Source organism: Nasonia vitripennis, chromosome 2, assembly GCF_009193385.2.
Source record: "Nasonia vitripennis strain AsymCx chromosome 2, Nvit_psr_1.1, whole genome shotgun sequence".
NCBI classification, from domain to species: domain Eukaryota; kingdom Metazoa; phylum Arthropoda; class Insecta; order Hymenoptera; family Pteromalidae; genus Nasonia; species Nasonia vitripennis.
The window spans coordinates 28,719,659-28,735,878 of record NC_045758.1 but is presented as its reverse complement, the minus strand read 5'-3'; the positions used below and the strand labels follow the sequence as shown (position 1 = coordinate 28,735,878).

Below are 16,220 nucleotides of genomic sequence, written 5' to 3'. Positions count from 1 at the left end.
AAAAAGCGTGAGAGAAGTTTGCGCGGGAGAACAGCGAGTCGTGTTGCAGCGACGACGACGAGGAAGTGTAAAGGGAAAAAAGATTTATAAGGAGTGGACAGCGACGCTTTCGAGTTTTCCTCGAGGAGGGAATCCGAGTCGCTTCTAAAGTGTTCCAATCAATCATTACGGAAATGTTTGCTTGGCTCTTGTTCGGTGTGCTGTTTTTTTTTCGTTGTTTACTTTCCAAGCTGTAAATGGAATCGAATATCGTTCAAACTTTTGATTGGCAAAATTTGTTGCAATACCATTGCATAACCAATCGACAGTAAACAACTAAATAAAAATAAAACTGTAAATGTTGTCACGCCACATCAGAAGTGCAAATAAATCAAAGTTAATCCCATTCCCGGGTAATTCGCATTAGCGTACAAGAAAATCCGTCGGCAATTACTCAAGCGAATTGCGAAGCGACTGACCGCCGCCCACGGGATTTCTCTTTCTCGCTTATATCTTCTCTCGGTCTCTCTACTCTCGCTCCGTCTGCCAGCAGTCCGTAAATGCGATTTGAATTCGTTGACTAGCGAATTACGCGCCACTGAGTCCGCAGAAGTGAAGACGGAAAATAAGAACCACGACGAGATAAACGAATGACGGGTCGGAGAAAAGTAGAGCTGAAAAAAGAATAACTTAGCGTTTCGACTTTCTAAACGCTTTATCTTGCAATAACACATTTCTATACATTTTATTTTACGAAACAAAAAAGAAGTTGCTCCAGCTTTCATTCAAACCAATCTCCAGGCGATAAAAAAAGCTCCACCTCGTGGATATCCCTCTCCGATAACATGTAGCGTTCATTGGCATTCCGCTGGCGCTGGAAGTCTAAAAATTAAAAGAAACCAAGAAAACCCGAGAGGCACGCGCGCGCGAGTAAAGTACGTAAGAACGAGAAGAGCGCGAATAAAAGGCCGAGAGAGCCGGTATATATAGAAATTAACCGGAGGGTAGAAACGCGATTGCGCCCGGTCAAGTGCAGACCTCGCGGGCTTTGTTTATAACGGAATGCGAAAGTGGTATTGTAAATGGCGCGCCGGAGTGGAGAATATCGGTATTACTCTCACGAAGCTCGCGCGCTTGGGATAAAATGGAATTTGCAGCTATGCTCTCTCTCTCTCTCTCTCTCTCTCTCTCTCTCTCTCTCTCTCTCTCTCTCTCTCTCTTGTTCTCTTTAGCGCTGGCTGTGCGTTTGATTTCGATGCGAGAACTGAAGGAAAATGAGAGAAAGAGAAGAAGAGGGTTGCTCCCGCACATTTCATCTTGCTCGGCTTTTCGCTGCATGTACGCGCAGGAGAATATTGGAAATTACGGAGGAAAAAAACGAAAGGGTATACCGGGGGCAATAAAGTTCGATTCGCTATGTTTTTCCTGATCGTACGTATCTCGTGGAGTTTCTTTTGCTCGTGTCTCTGTGAGGTGCTGGACTTGGATGGGTTTTTGTTAAAGGGGTTTGAACCCTTAAGCTGAAAATCCTTCTCTACAAAACGTCCAAACCCCTTGAGAATTCAATTTTGAAAAGTGGCAAAAGCAATATAATTTTTCAATAATATTCAAGTGCGCTCTTCCAGAATTAAACTTCAATCTCGACCAGAAGTGCACGTATATCTTAAAAAAACATCCCCAGCACATACGCGGAGCGTTACAGCACGATGCGCACCAAAGTAATGCTTTTAACCCAGTTCCCCCGACGTATTACTTCATATCTCTCTCTCCCTCTTCTCGGCTACACATGTGCAAAACCATCCTCCCTCCGAAAAAAAACTCCACTACACTGCCGTCCAACTTTCTATATAGCAGAGCGAGAGAGTAAATCTCGTCCGTTTTCCGGAGCCTCGCAGGAAAAAGGTTTCCTACTCCAGCTCGTACGTCCTTCTGTCGTCGTGTGAGTATTGCACGTACATATACCGAGGGCCTAAATATAATATACAGAGTCACGCGCATTTTATGTGCCCCGAGAGAGGGACGAGAGAAAAAGAGAGATATTACACCACTGGCTTATGCACAGACGTATATAGCAGCTATGGTTCGAGGCCACGATAAATCCCAATTCCTGGACTGCGCGCCCGCGTATTTTTTGTCTGTGACGCGAGAAAGTCGCGAGATTTTCGCGTCACGTGTTGCCAGTCCTATCGCATAACCTTAATCTCGGGCTAGAGTCATATAGTACGAAAATACAAGGATGAAAGAAGTCAAAGGTCAGGACACGTGTTGGCTCTCCGTGGGGAGATCACTGGTGTCAAGGGACGCGATGATGTTTTTACTTTGCGGCGAAGGCAAATGGAGTTGACAGGGATGTGGCCGCGCTAATTGAGGAGATATTGAGTGTTATATGCGAGTAATTATACGTTGATGAGAGAATCATTTCGCGGGAGTTGAAGTAGTTCGAAATTCACAGATACAACGTTCCACAATTTCCATAAATCTAAAGAGCAAGCAATAAACCTCAGTCGGCAATAATCCCTCTCAAAGACTCCGAAAGCACTAAAATCGCCGTCGATCCTCCTTCAAGCGTACTAATACCCAATAAACAAATCCTTATCCCTCAGCAATTTCAAATCAAAGCCTTGTCAGTGGAGCCTTTTAGCGCCTCTAAAAACGCAAGAAGTACAGCCGTCCATGCACTGCGCGCACATGAGAAACGATGATTTCCATTACGAGCGAGTGCGAAAAGCAACAGGAAGATAACAAAGCGAACGTCGCCGCCTTCCACTTCTTCTTCTTATTCTTCCTCTGAACCTCTTGGTCCGCTTCTAGAGAGCTGGTAGCAACAAGAGGAAGCGCTCACTCTTTCTCTGTGATCTCGTGCTGTCCTCCCGATGGCCCTTCGCGTATAGCCCTCCAGAGACGCTTCGTGACGTGCCGAGGAGAGGAAGTGGAATAAGAAGAAGCAGGTGCGACAACTAGAGGGCTCGAGAGTTCAAGAATAGAACATTTAGTTTGCAAATTGCTGGCTATCTGCTATAGTTTGTCTTTTTATGCTTTTTTAACCGGAGCGTAGCTGAGTCTTGGGCTCGTTCTTTAGAAAGTTATACACGCCTCGATTTATAACAATGCGCTTATTATAACGGGATCGTCCACGATACACATCCATAATTACACTACATATAGCGAAATTACGATCGGAAGCATAACAGGTGTTCAGGAAACTCGCCGGGAGCGGAAACGCATTGAATTCACGCATCACTTATCCGGCCCGTCAATCGCTTCTCTAGCGATGTATGTTTCCACTTCTGAAAACAGCGAAGCAACCGTATAACCATTCTTGTGCTCTTCCTGGAGGCACTGCGTCGTGTACGCGCAATTATGTCTCGCAAAAACTACCAGAATTTGAATACAGATCGCTCCACGTGATAATCCGAGCAAACAATGTGTGGAGAGATAAGGCGTAAGTGTGGTTGTCGTAAAGATGCTGCTGTCGGCGGTGCGGTTTGTGTATCTATATCTGGACGACGTGTAGAGCCTCATTAGACGCGAGCGAAACCGTATGGTATACCGATCGCGGGACTGGTTCATTACCTGTGCCGATCCTATCGAACGCCTATACTGATTCTTTTCGCCGACTTTTGGTCGCCGCCGCCGCCGACGAGGATCTATTTTCCTTTTATTTCCATCGGGTAAGCTTGGAGTAGGTTGCGGGTTAGTGCTATGCACTGACTTGGTTGGGAGAGAAGATTGATGGGATTTGTGGGCTGATTTACAAAGCACGTTGGACATTGTGTTTATCGGTGACGAAACTCTTTTTAACTGCTTTAATTATAAGATCGATATCTGTACAGTAAATCTCGTGATACTATTACTAGATAGTGTGACCCTCTCGGTCGTTTTTATTGTAATCGACGGATGAGGGTGGGTAACTCGAATACACTTCGGTAAAAATAACGCGATGTGAAACGAGAGCAAGAGTATTTATCCTTGACGCATGACATACGTTATCTCGACGACCTATTAACAGTGATTCCAGAGATAGCACTTATTATTCATGTCAATTGATCCAGACACGGCCGTAGAACTTTTATCACATAAATTCGTTTTAAAATATCAACAATATAGAAAAACGACCAGTTGAGCTGAACTCGATAATTCACGTCCGACTCGTAGAAACGCAATTAAATCCTAACGACCGAACAGCACTTTTCCATTTTCCGCAGTTTAACCGAAGACAAACGAGTTCCTCATGGTCGCCAAGTCTCGCGCGAAAAAGCGATTTTGGCAAGGGCCAACTAACTCTCGGACTATCGCGAAAACGCGCCAATCCTGTCCGAGATCCCAGAGATTCGTCCTCGTTATAGGACAGCGCATAATGCCATACGTCGAGCGCGACGCACGCAACAACTGGCGCTCACGTGAGAGCTGTACTGCGCCTTAATTTTCTATGAATCTTGATAAGCGTGAAAAATTAGCTGGCTTTATTGTGTGTTATGCCTCGGACTGATGAAGTGTTTGCGATTAATCTCGTCGAAGTAATGAAGTATAATCGAATCTATCACGATAATTACTCTACTGTATACTCATGAACGGAAGGAAAAGCCCGACGAATTTCAAGTCACTCACGCAAATGAGAGAAAAAGCCACAGCAAAACGAGCAAAAAAACCGCGTACTTCCGAATGGCAAAAGAACAAAACCGTCTAGCGTATATAGCCGTCCCCGCGTACAACGAGCGATCACAAAAGAGCGTAGTTCGATTTTTTCCTCCTCGGCGCTCACTATACCACGTCGCGCGTTCAAAATCGTTCGTAGGGTATCGAGCGAACCAGCAGTTCTCTCTCCCGACTTTTTAAACCACCGCACACTATACCGAGCCTTTCTCGTCTCTCTCCGAACGTAAATTACGCGTCGGTTCAGGCATCGGCTATAGTCACCCGCTTCTTTTCTCTCTTCGCGCGTGTACACGCATACACGCACAGGAAGGCAATCGCCTTTTTCAGGCCCCGCTGCAGCCGCTCTTCGCAACGAGATCCTTGAATAACAAACGGCAGTATAGCTGAGAGAGTGTGACTGCGGGAAAAGGTGATTGATTTGTTTGCTTGACTGGATGCTTTGCGGATTTAACGGAAGCGTTAGCCTGGAAACAGGTGAGCTGTGTGCTACTGCTCGGGAAAGTTAATCTACGATGTAGTTTCGAAGCTTCTTCGGGTTTTATTCGTACACGCAGTAAAAATCTCCGCGACTAATTAACGACGGCTGGTTATGCTTACGAGAAATTATCTCGTTTGCCGTAGCTCACATACACCGCTATCGAGAGACGTTTTCTTTGAAATAAACGAAAAAGGTGTATAGAAATAATTTTCTGATTTGAATATAGAAAATTCACATCACACACGGCGGCGGCGCCTTTCCAATTCGAGCTTTTTCAACGTTCGTTCCTCCGAGCGAAAATTCACTTCGAGCTCTGTATATCCGCGCGCGAAAACCAGAATCGGAGAGCGAGTAAAAGGAATAGAAACTAGCGACAGAAGAGCGACACGTACAGCGAAGGAGGAAAAAAACTCGCTCACCGGGATAGAAAAGTTTAATCGGCCAGTCGACTCGCGTCTGGTTAATTATCTCGCGTCGCGAGATAGAGAGAGAGCGAATCTAGGTCGGTTATAGCTTGGAAAATGACGAGAGGGCTGTAATTCAACAATCGAAGACACATACAAAAGAAGAGCGATTGTTTTAGCTTCGGTGATTGACGGTCCTTAATGGAAAAGTGCTCTCCCGTGGCACACGATGCGGTTCCTTCTTGTATATGGTCGTCGGGTTCGATTCGGATCGAGAATCAGAGGAGGGACGCGCTGTGTATACTGTAATTGCCGTTCGCGAGCGTGCGGGTTAATTGGATTTTTCGGTGTACGAGCGTACGCGAGATGACGGACGGGAAGAGTGGAAAGTTTAATGCGATGTTTGAGACGAGGAAGACGTCGCTGTTGTTGTTGTTGTTGTTCGTTGGCTTGATGAGATGACTGGGATTTAATTTTTGCATGATAATTAATTTTAAATGCAGAATGTTGATGGTGTAATTGCTCGTGTATCTGTACTAAAATATCGATCGTGATACTGCAAATGAGAAATGGCATTTCGACATGCAAAATAATCGACTCTGTGTTATATATTGCGTAAATCCGGGTGTAAAGAGGATTACAACATAATCTGCGCCTTCCTTGAGGCTTTCTAGAACAAAGATTTTTATCGCGAGTCAGCTTAGCGCGATGATTTCAATCCTATTTTGATTTCACTTGTTACGATCGCGGCGTAACGATAGGATTAGAGTTTACATAAGTGTTAGAAATGAATTACGAAGCCTAAATTAAATCAACTTCGATTTAGAGCTGCTTCGTTTTTAGACTTGTGAAATGTCACTATTGTGAATAGTGTTAGTACACTGCATTGCAAGGCTTTTGAAACGTAACGTAGCTTTGAAAATAAATTTTATCGTCCTTTAGCTAGCAATGACTTTCACCTTGTGTACATTTTCGATACTTCTATACAGTAGCGTATCATACTTATTGAATGATTTGAGAAAAAAATTAACGTTCCGTAAGAGTTTAAAAGTAGATAGAGGATATCTAAAAGTTACTGCAGGTAAAAGTATCAGGAGATGGTAAAATCAGCGTGTACACTCTATACCCAAACGCGTCGGCTCTAATCACGTGAAGCACACATTGTTGACGAAATCGTGGCAACAACAACAATGAGCACCCAATTCAGGTAAAAATAACGGCACAGCCCCTTAGTAGGTGAGCAACTCCACAGCGTAATTAGTCGAACGCACGCGGTGTTCAATTACGTATCGCGCACGCGCGCGCAAGAAAGTCGCCGCTGCAGACTAGACCCATTCAACCACTGACACATTTACCTCGATCTACAAAAAAACAAGAAGACAACCTCCTCTCTCGCGCATACCGATCGCGTCGCGCACAAAAAGCCAAGCAGCGATCCATCACAACTGCAGTATCCAGCTCGACTCATCCCGCCCAGTCATTCTTCTTCGAGTGTGAAAAAATTGAGGCGACGCGCGGTAAATCCTGCCGAGAAATTATTAAATATGTCTATAATCTAATGGACATAAAAAAGCTCGCTCTTTCTCTCTCGCTCTCCCGGACAAAGATCAAAAGTCTCCTCGAAGAGCTGCTGCACTAATAGCTGCAAGCGTGACTTCCATCTCTCTCTCTCTCTCTCTCTCTCTCTCTCTCTCTCTCTCTCTCTCTCTCTCTCTCTCTCTATCCTCGCAGGGTAGAGATGCTGCACGGGACTTTAAGCCTCGGTAATTTCCGGGAGCTAATGGACCCGCCATCGCAGTCTCCTCCGGCGTGCGATGTTCATTTCGAATAATTAATTCCCCAAGCTGCTCTGCAACGCTCTACCTTATACCTTCGCTACCACTGCGGCTGCTGCTGTTGCTGCTGTGATCCTCTCCGCCATCGAGAGTCTCGGTGTGCGTTGAAATTTTCTCCGGGGTTTACGAGCGTGAGAGTTAATTTTTATGAAGTGGTTTTGGCTATTGAGGTTACGTTCAGTTCCGCTGATGCTGTGTGGAGATGAAGTGTGGAATTGCTTCGCGAGTGTTACTCGAAAGCCGCGTGATTTAGATCAATTGTTTGAAACAACTTTGTTACAGCAAAGTCTTATAATTCTGTTTCAAAAGATAGCAATCTTTACGAAATTACACCGCGAGTTTGCGAACTTAAAATCAAGCAATTTAGCTTCTTTCATATTATGAAAGTTTTTTTACTCTCCTCCATAAATGGACTTATCATTATGCAATTTATGCCTCAATCCCACCGCGGATAAAAGTTTCGCGAGACTCGTGACTAAGTATCAAACTTTTAAGTACTCATTAGCCAACTTATATTATATATCCTCAAACGCTTAAATTCCCTTTCCGTAAAACGCATTACACGAGCGTGTGTATTGTTAATTTTTTCACTGCAGCAACGTACAATTTCGTCAATAAAAAAAAACTTACAGTACAGCATATTTTAGGAATTCACTTTCACCCGTGTTTATCGGAGCGTTAAAAATCAGAGTCGGCGCGCTCCACACAAAAAGATCGAATCCACGCGTGATAATGAACAATAATTGCCCGTTATTTTTACGTCCCATAAATAATACCCACTAGTCACGTGTAATTGCGCATTTTTCCCACGACACCGCATACTCGTCGCTGAGAATAAAAAACCCTCGAGTAATTATCAGCGCAAAAAGGATCGATTTCTCTCTCACTGGAATATGCAAAGCTTGCTCCAAGGCTCTTCCTACGGAACGAAGTGCAGTGGTCTTGCGTTTGACGTGCGGGACTATTAAGAGCCGCACAGCGTCAGGTGCATACGCGGTAAGGTGATATAACGCAGACTATACCGGCCCGCACGAGTGAGAGAACGGTCGGCTGTACTACTGTTAAACAAATAAGAGTTGCGCAATACGCGAATAAGATAACGGAACGCGTAGTGCGCTGCTTTTGCGCAGGGATTGATTAAAATATGACGAACTGAAGTGTGCGAATCTATTTTTGGACGCAATATATAGTTGCAACCATAAATTCGTCAGTGCGATTGTAAAGTGGAGCATTGACGCAGGAACTGTATACAGTGAGGGACAGAAGAAGAGATCGAAAAATAGATTCGACCCGCGTCTATTCCCAGCGTCGAAATCGGTCTACATTTATACGTTAGATCGACAGCTAATGATAATATTTAGAGTTGGCCGGATAAACGCTATCCATTCGTCGGACAGCCTGAATGTTCCGCTATATGAGAGATTTATTTTTGAAACTCTCGCGCGCACAATACGGAAATGGTGAAGCTCTCGATCGAGAATATTCCATTTTCTTTAGTAAACGCCTTCTCCGTTCTAATGTTACCCTTTCGACGCGATCATTACACTTATCCTCTCTCTACATAACCAGAGAAAAACTACGTTACGAAATCCTGAAAATCCTAAACTCTCACGTATCACAACATGCAAACCATATCTCTTGGGCAATCTTCGAATTCACGCGAAATTCTGCCCGATTATGCAAAATCGTAAATTGACCCGTACTGTACACACATGTATAGGAAAACTCGAGCAGCGACTCATTTATCGCGAAACGAGGAAGATCGTGTATAATCGCGCTCTATAAATTGCCGTCTAATTGGACGATCCTTCGTCCCCTCAATAGAATCGTTGGCAAATCTGATGCTCGCGGGGGAATAACTTCCTGGCCTCGCATTCAGTGTACAGCGCCAACGCCGTCGAAGAGGTAAACAAACGCACTCGCTCGCAGATCTAACCTATAAGATAGATATATAGCTCGAGATTCAGGTCTTTGTTGGAAGCAGTATATTACAGAGAGTCGACGAGCAAAAAGTGTCGCCGCGAGGAAGGTAATTTCAAGAGGAGCACAGCGATTAAACCTATCAACGCTATCGGTAAGGAGATAGCGATCTCTCGTATCGGGAGACTATATACGAGGTTATATCGAGGACTGTTGCGCTGCACCTCGTATATATAGCTCCGAGAGAGGGATAAAAAGGAGGACGCCGCGGGACCGTACCTTAATTGCTCGGTGAGTTTTTGCGAGACGAGCTTGCGGCTCGTTTTTGCGCGACGAGGTGAGGTGTGTGCGTCAGGAAAGTGTAATCATTCGTGATTTGGGTCCCCGTCTCGAACGCGATCGTTGCCAAGGCTGTGCTGATTACGCGTTCGGCTTGTAAACATCATCGGTTCGACCACAGAAAGTATAACCGAAAATTTATTCCGAAACTATGTACATTCAATAAATTCGAACGCGAGCCACTGGCGCCTCCGCACCCAAACGACCCCATAACTCAGAAAGCGCACAAAGCACACACAGCCAACGACCTCGCACACCAACACCTTTCCGCGCTCTCTCTTGCAAAACTTCCCAATACGAATCCATAAACCTCATCCTCCTTCCCTCACACCCCGCGTAAATCTCGCTCCGGGGCGGCGACGACGACTACCATCTCCCGCGAATAATTGTGCCTCTCGCTAAATCAAGCCCTCTCCCGGCATTGTATGTTAATGCGCGAGAGGGCGATTCGATTCACCGGCTGAATAATGCCCGATTCTCGCGTTTGTGTATACCTGCGTATGCTCGCGTTTTTCTTTCTCTCGAGATGCGCACAGAAGGCTCCGAGAGACGTTATCGGATTCATTTTGTCGCGGAGGCATATGGGCGGTGGGCTATTTTTAGATCACGGCATTGAATCGAGAGAGGAAGAGAAGGTTGGCGGTGAATTATTAATTGCGCGCCGCTGACTGACCGTTTGACGAAGTGTTCGGGATGCGAGTTTACGGGAGGGCTCGGGAAGTCAATGGGAGATTTTGTGGTTATTTTGGACGTGGATTATTCTTTGAAGCTTATTGGTTATTTTGGTTTTGGGGTAGGATTATAAGGGACTGTATTGTATTGTTATTGGGAAATGAGAATCATTGGAGAATTGTCATCATCATCAATAATTCGATCAAAAACGACTTGTGCGGTAGAGTCGGAGGTGCCAGTTAATTTTGGTAATCGCGATTCAATAAGCGCCTTTCTGGCTTGTAGACCATCTGCGCGTAAATATTTTAGTCGCGATATAATAAGCACCCTGCCGCTAGCAAAAAGCCGCTCCAAAGTATAAAATTCTCGCCGGTGCGCGAAAAAAGTGAATTTCAACAGAGACTTTTTACGCCTCACGCAAATAACAGGATGCGAAGCACATCAAATATATAACGCTCGGCACGTGGCCCTCCATCAACTCAGCTCAAGCTATTTTTACATTCTTCCCTACTTTTTGAAAAAAAAATATCAATCCCTCTCAATCCACTGTATAATCCTCAAACAGAGCCAGCTTCAGTTAATACCTTTAAAATTCCTCCAACACCAGCTCCACAAATCAACGAAACAGAGCCATCCTTCTTGCAGCTCAGAACAGCAGACAGCAGCTCGCCAAGAACGTTCGCGCATAGGCAAATAAAGAAGCAAATGACAAAGGGCGCTAGCGCAGAGACACACGGCACTTTTTCACGCGGCGAATAACACATACAACGTGCAGCCGGGTAATCCGTCAGCCCGGCGCCGCGTATCTTTTGCAAATAATCGATAAGGACAAAAGGGGTTGCTGCTGCATGTCTTTGAGCTAAGGGGAGCAGCCGCGACGATATCGGCCCCCGTGTGTGGCACCCTGTCTTTGAGAAATTCTAGGAGAAAGGGTTGTGCATGCGACACGTGAGGCGGATACAGAGCTTTTTTCGAGGGCGAAGGGACGGAAGGATGATAGGCGAGGGATTTAAAATGCAAGGGAAGGACATTTTCATGGGTGGAAGCTCTTTGGTATATTCTTTTTTAAGATAAAGTATTGTGTTTTGTGCATTATTCCGTGGATATTGAAAGGCGAAGGGATGATTGGATGTGTTTATTACAGCATAATGGCTACTTTGTTGGTCGAAAGCTTTCACGGCGTATAAAAAATTAAAATTAAGCCGTTGGCGCGGTGGATCGCTACAGAGGGAGGCTTTAGATCGATTCTCTACCGCATTGCGGGCTGCACCCATTAGGGCACCATTAGCATTTTTAATTTTGCTCTTTGTTATAAATTCATCGCTAATCTCGTGCTCGATCAATACCGTGCCTATATTCCGCACTTGTACTTCGAGTGCAAACCGTTTGCTCCTAAAATCTAAATTTTCCACACAACAATATTGCACAAGTGTATCATAAAATCGGATATGAATCTCTCATGTTATTTCGAAGTGTGAGGCGTAATTAAAGCCCCTCGATTATAGAGGCTAATCATCGGCTGCAATCTTACCACAATAATGCACGAGCAGGTAGAGGAAGCCGGCGTGAACTCGGCTGTCGCACCACGAATTCGCGTCGGCCTGAGGCTCGAACAGCGAGAGGTCGAGGCCCTCCATGTCGCTCTCGCCGCAGGAGTCGCTCAGCGGCTCGAACTGGCTGACCTGGCACTCCGTTGACGCCGAATTCATGTCCTCTCTTTGCGAGCTTGCCTCTGCACTGTTTTCACTTATTATTTTTACTCGATTCACACTGTTTTTCTCCGTTGATTATATCGAGTGTCCCACTATACAATGTCGCACTTCTTACAGCTGGTGACGAAGCACGGATTTCATCTCGTCTTCGGGTGGTTTCGGGGATACCTCGTAGTACGGCGGGTTGACGTTTTTCAGCATGTTGGTCCTGCTTTCAAAGAGAGAAATCGATAAAATGAAAATATAGAGAACGAGTGCTTCTGTCTAGCTTGCGGTACTCTATTGATCGATCCAATAACACACCTAATCACGAAGTTTCGAGGAGGAAAGACTTTTCCACAGTTGACCCGTAATCTCGGATTTACTAGGGCGTACTGGGTATACGTCGTTGATTCATAATTGACAAGCTCGTAATGGCAGCTCTCGGTAAAAAGCAATCTTGTCATAATACGTCAAGGAAACAAGATACGCGCCCACGATAAAACCAAATCGGAGGTAATAAGGCGCTATTAATGGTTTTACGGGACGTCCTTACAAATGACGGCGATATCGGAGAATGGGATAAAGCGACGGGGAAAGAGAGAGAGAAGTCGAGGGGGGAAGCAAGGGTTTCGCGTTTCAAAATGCCTTTATTCCGGTCTCTTATTACTTAAGAATAGCGCGAGTCTCGCTCGAATTCTTGAATAAAGCTTTTCTTACGTTCTTAAATTAGCTGATATATCGTTGCTTGTTATGCGAAAGGGTATAAAAGCTGAGAGAGGCATTAATTAAAGAAAAATAAATTTAATGCAATGTAAACGCGTCGGATGATAAATAAACAGAGCGCGACGGAATACTGAATAATGGAGGAAATGTTTGCGTTTAATTTATTTGGAATTCGACAATATTTTGATGAGAGTTTGTAGAGTTCAACGGACCGAAGGTAGATTGAATTGTTTTGCAATCATCGGAATAAATCGATTTAACATTCGAAATTACGCTTCTGCAATGTTTGTCGGAATATTGAACTCGATGAATAACTCGCTTCATCGTAATTGTATCCAATCGTTAATCATCGACGCTGTTTTAAAAATAAATAAGCCCCAACTCATTCGTGATTCTAATTCGAACGATATCATTTCAAAAAATCATCCAGACTCATTCTCCAAACCCACTTGCCACTACTTATGCCATCGTCGAGAACACAATGACGAGCCTGTCCTTCGATCGACTCTCGATCAGCTCGACAAACCAACGCACGCCTCCAATATGGATTCACCTAAACGATCATTAGACGCATAACCCAGCATCAGTCAATGTAGGCCAGGCCATCGTTCACATCACGATTAACTTCACCGCGCATGTCTCCCGCCTCGCGGGTAAACGAAAACGACAGACACAGTCTTAGCCGACTAATGCAGCGTCTGCTGTACCTCGCCCGTTGCAATGCCAAGATCAAGATCTTTCTCTCTTCCTCTTTCGTTTGGTATCGCACATACGGCGCACACACACACACACACACACGGTCGGGAGAGCAGAGCCGATATCTCGCGCGTGAACTGGTTTCGAGAGAGGCGGGAGAGAGAAAAGAAAGGTCGTTCGCATCGAAAAGTTCGAAGTTAGTCGCGAGCCCCGAGCGGCTTACTCACAAGAGAGAGAGATAATCGTTTCGTGACTGCAGCGTGCAATTTTTCGCGCGCGAGCCTCGATGTATACATACTCATTGTGTTCCGAGTATAGGTCCGGCGTGTGTTGTCGAGAGGCGGTAGCCCCTTGGGCTTCTAAGCAAATCACGAGGATGTAATAGCGTCAAGCTTTTTGTTATTTCTTGGGATAGTAGGCGAGAAGAATCCCTCGAGGGTATGGAGGGTTCTTTTTTTTGGTGGATTTGGCGCAGGTTGTGGGATGAAGTTGTGCGAGTGATGGTAGGAACGGCGAGAGGATGGATGGAGAGTGGAAATAATTTGGGGATTTGAGGAGATTGCAGGGTTTTGTCTTGATCGGGTGTGGCTAATTGAATAGACGGAGGGTATCGATAAACAGTAATTTAAATATTTGCTGGGGATCTTCGGAGATTATCTGTGAGATTAGGAAGGAGACCGATCGATCTCTTGATGTAGCACATTAATTTGAGATTAAAAATGAAGCTAAAAAATTGATCGGATGTACTTTTATGGGAAATGCGATATGTTCGAATACGAATAACATTTGAGTAAATGAGGAATAAATATCTCGCGATGGGTTTATTGAAATAGCTGAAATGAACATTACAAACTTGAATCGGATTTGGGCAGTTCTAGTTTAGTGTATAAACAGACTCGTTAGACCGTCGAGCTTATGTAGGTTATCAATCAAAAGCAGGACGCGCGATTCCGAAATCAATTTAGTCAGTTTATTCACGAACATATAAATACCCTTTCTATTTCACATGAGTTGAATTAATTCTCATAACTCCTTTTTTAATTATAATATTTACCTTTTTGCAGAAATACGCAATGGACCGAAAGAAGAAAACACCACCGAGAGGAAATACAGCTGACCGTGTCGGAAGATTAGCCAAACCTACGATTCAAATGAGCGCACAATCATACACAACTCCCGTCAACACCGGTCATCGAAATCATCCAGTACAAAATATAATAACCGCTTCCGGAAACGCTAGTCAACAACTTGACTCTACCCCGGTAAACACTCGACAACAAATGCCCAAAACTCCTGGCATCGTCCGTCAGCCCGTCAATCAAACACCTGGAAATGCTCGTCAACAAATCAACCAAACGCCTGGTAGCTCTAATTCACAACAAAATTACTCAACCCCTGGAAGTGCCATTCAAGACTATTCAACTCCGAGTCAACAGGACTACACTATCCCCGGTAACTCTTGTGATCAAAATAATTATTCCCACGACGAGACTCACGAACAACAGCTTCACGGTTTGGTCAATCCATCGAACTCCCAAACCGCTAACGAAGCCTTACGTGGGGTATCCTACAACATCGAAAAAATAAAATCTATGCTGCATCTAGTCGAACTACGCATATATCAAATCAAAGGAGACATCGACGGAATGCGCAACCGCGTCGAGGAAGCCCTATTACTATTTCAGCAGCAAGAAGACCGTCTCAATATGGTACAGAAATTGAAAGAGATCAAGAGGCTCGAGGATGAGCTTAACGAGCATAAAGTAATGATGAAACTGGTGGAACGTCAGCTGCACGAGCACATCGAGTATCAAAAGCACCTCGAACTTTCCGAGTGCAACTACCAGATGAAAAAACGCCAGTTCGAAGCGGAGCTGCATAAGAATCGCGATGATTTCCAGAAGCTACAGCGTTACCGGGACGAGTCTTACCAGCAGCAGCAACAGAAGATCGAGCAGGAGAACGACACTGCTGCGGAAATAGCGAAGACCATGCCTGAGGTGAGCGAGATCGAGAGGATGGCCGAGAAGGCTATTGCCGCAGAAGAAGCCACGGCCGCTGCTGAGGCTGAGGCAACGGTTGAAGATACCCAGAACCAAAGGAAAGCAGAGGGGATCCCAAAGGTCAGGTTTAGAGTAGATGACAATGAGATGAACAATTAAAACCGTTGCTACATGGTAGACTTTCGCACTGTTATTTCAGTACTGATTACAAGTTATGTCATTTTGTTTCTTTTATGCTGTTCCTATCGTTAGTTTTACTTTTTCGTGTATTTGAATGGTATAGTGCAAAATTTAGTTTTTTATTTTTCTACATAGCTGTAATTAGATTTAACTAACTTTTTATACTCGATGACATTTGAAAAACGTATTATATCGTCTTACTATTTACAATAAGCTTGAAGTTAATTTTTTTATGTAATCTATGAAAACGTTTTTTGTGAACAATAAATATTGGTTTCTCATTATTATATCATCCAATCCACTTGATACACCCAAGCGTTTAACAATGCATAAATTCCCTACTCTCTCGTCCGTACAACTAATAACTCAAAGACTGCCACGACTAGAAATCGGCGAAAAACAAAACACGTGTAAAAATGATTGATCGCACTGCGACCATTTAATATAATAGCCTAATCAAGAGAAACGCTTAATAATACAGAGGCGAACGCGCTTCCATATAAGCAATTGCGTGCGCATCAGAGCCGCACACGTACACGTACACATACGAGGAAGCTCTCGACTCTCGACGACTCTCTCAAGAGCCAAGCAAAGCAGGAGAAAGAGAGAGAACGAGAGAAGAAAAGTCGGCGCCCCTCGTT

The 16,220-nt window shown here is 44.6% G+C and overlaps 2 protein-coding genes across 5 annotated transcripts in view; one reads left to right on the top strand and one right to left on the bottom strand.

Annotated features, from left to right (window-relative positions):
• LOC100679329 overlaps positions 1-15,866 on the top strand; it is a 30,593-nt gene extending 14,727 nt beyond the window's left edge. The window contains exons 1-2 of one of the 2 annotated variants that reach the window (XM_003425844.5): positions 9,224-9,563; positions 14,461-15,866. In XM_003425844.5, coding sequence (XP_003425892.1) covers positions 14,470-15,558 — 1,089 coding nt within the window. In that variant the 5' untranslated portion in view covers positions 9,224-9,563; positions 14,461-14,469 and the 3' untranslated portion in view covers positions 15,559-15,866. Of the gene's footprint in view, positions 1-9,223; positions 9,564-14,460 lie in introns of those variants that run through there. The other variant, XM_003425843.4, reaches the window with a different exon arrangement.
• The window catches only part of LOC100119816 (probable Ras GTPase-activating protein), a 191,725-nt gene that overhangs the window by 165,878 nt on the left and 9,627 nt on the right, over positions 1-16,220 (bottom strand). For 2 of the 3 annotated variants that reach the window (XM_032597098.1, XM_032597099.1), the window contains exon 2: positions 11,815-12,203. In XM_032597098.1, coding sequence (XP_032452989.1) covers positions 11,815-11,992 — 178 coding nt within the window. In that variant the 5' untranslated portion in view covers positions 11,993-12,203. Of the gene's footprint in view, positions 1-11,814; positions 12,207-16,220 lie in introns of all 3 variants that reach the window. The other variant, XM_032597097.1, reaches the window with a different exon arrangement.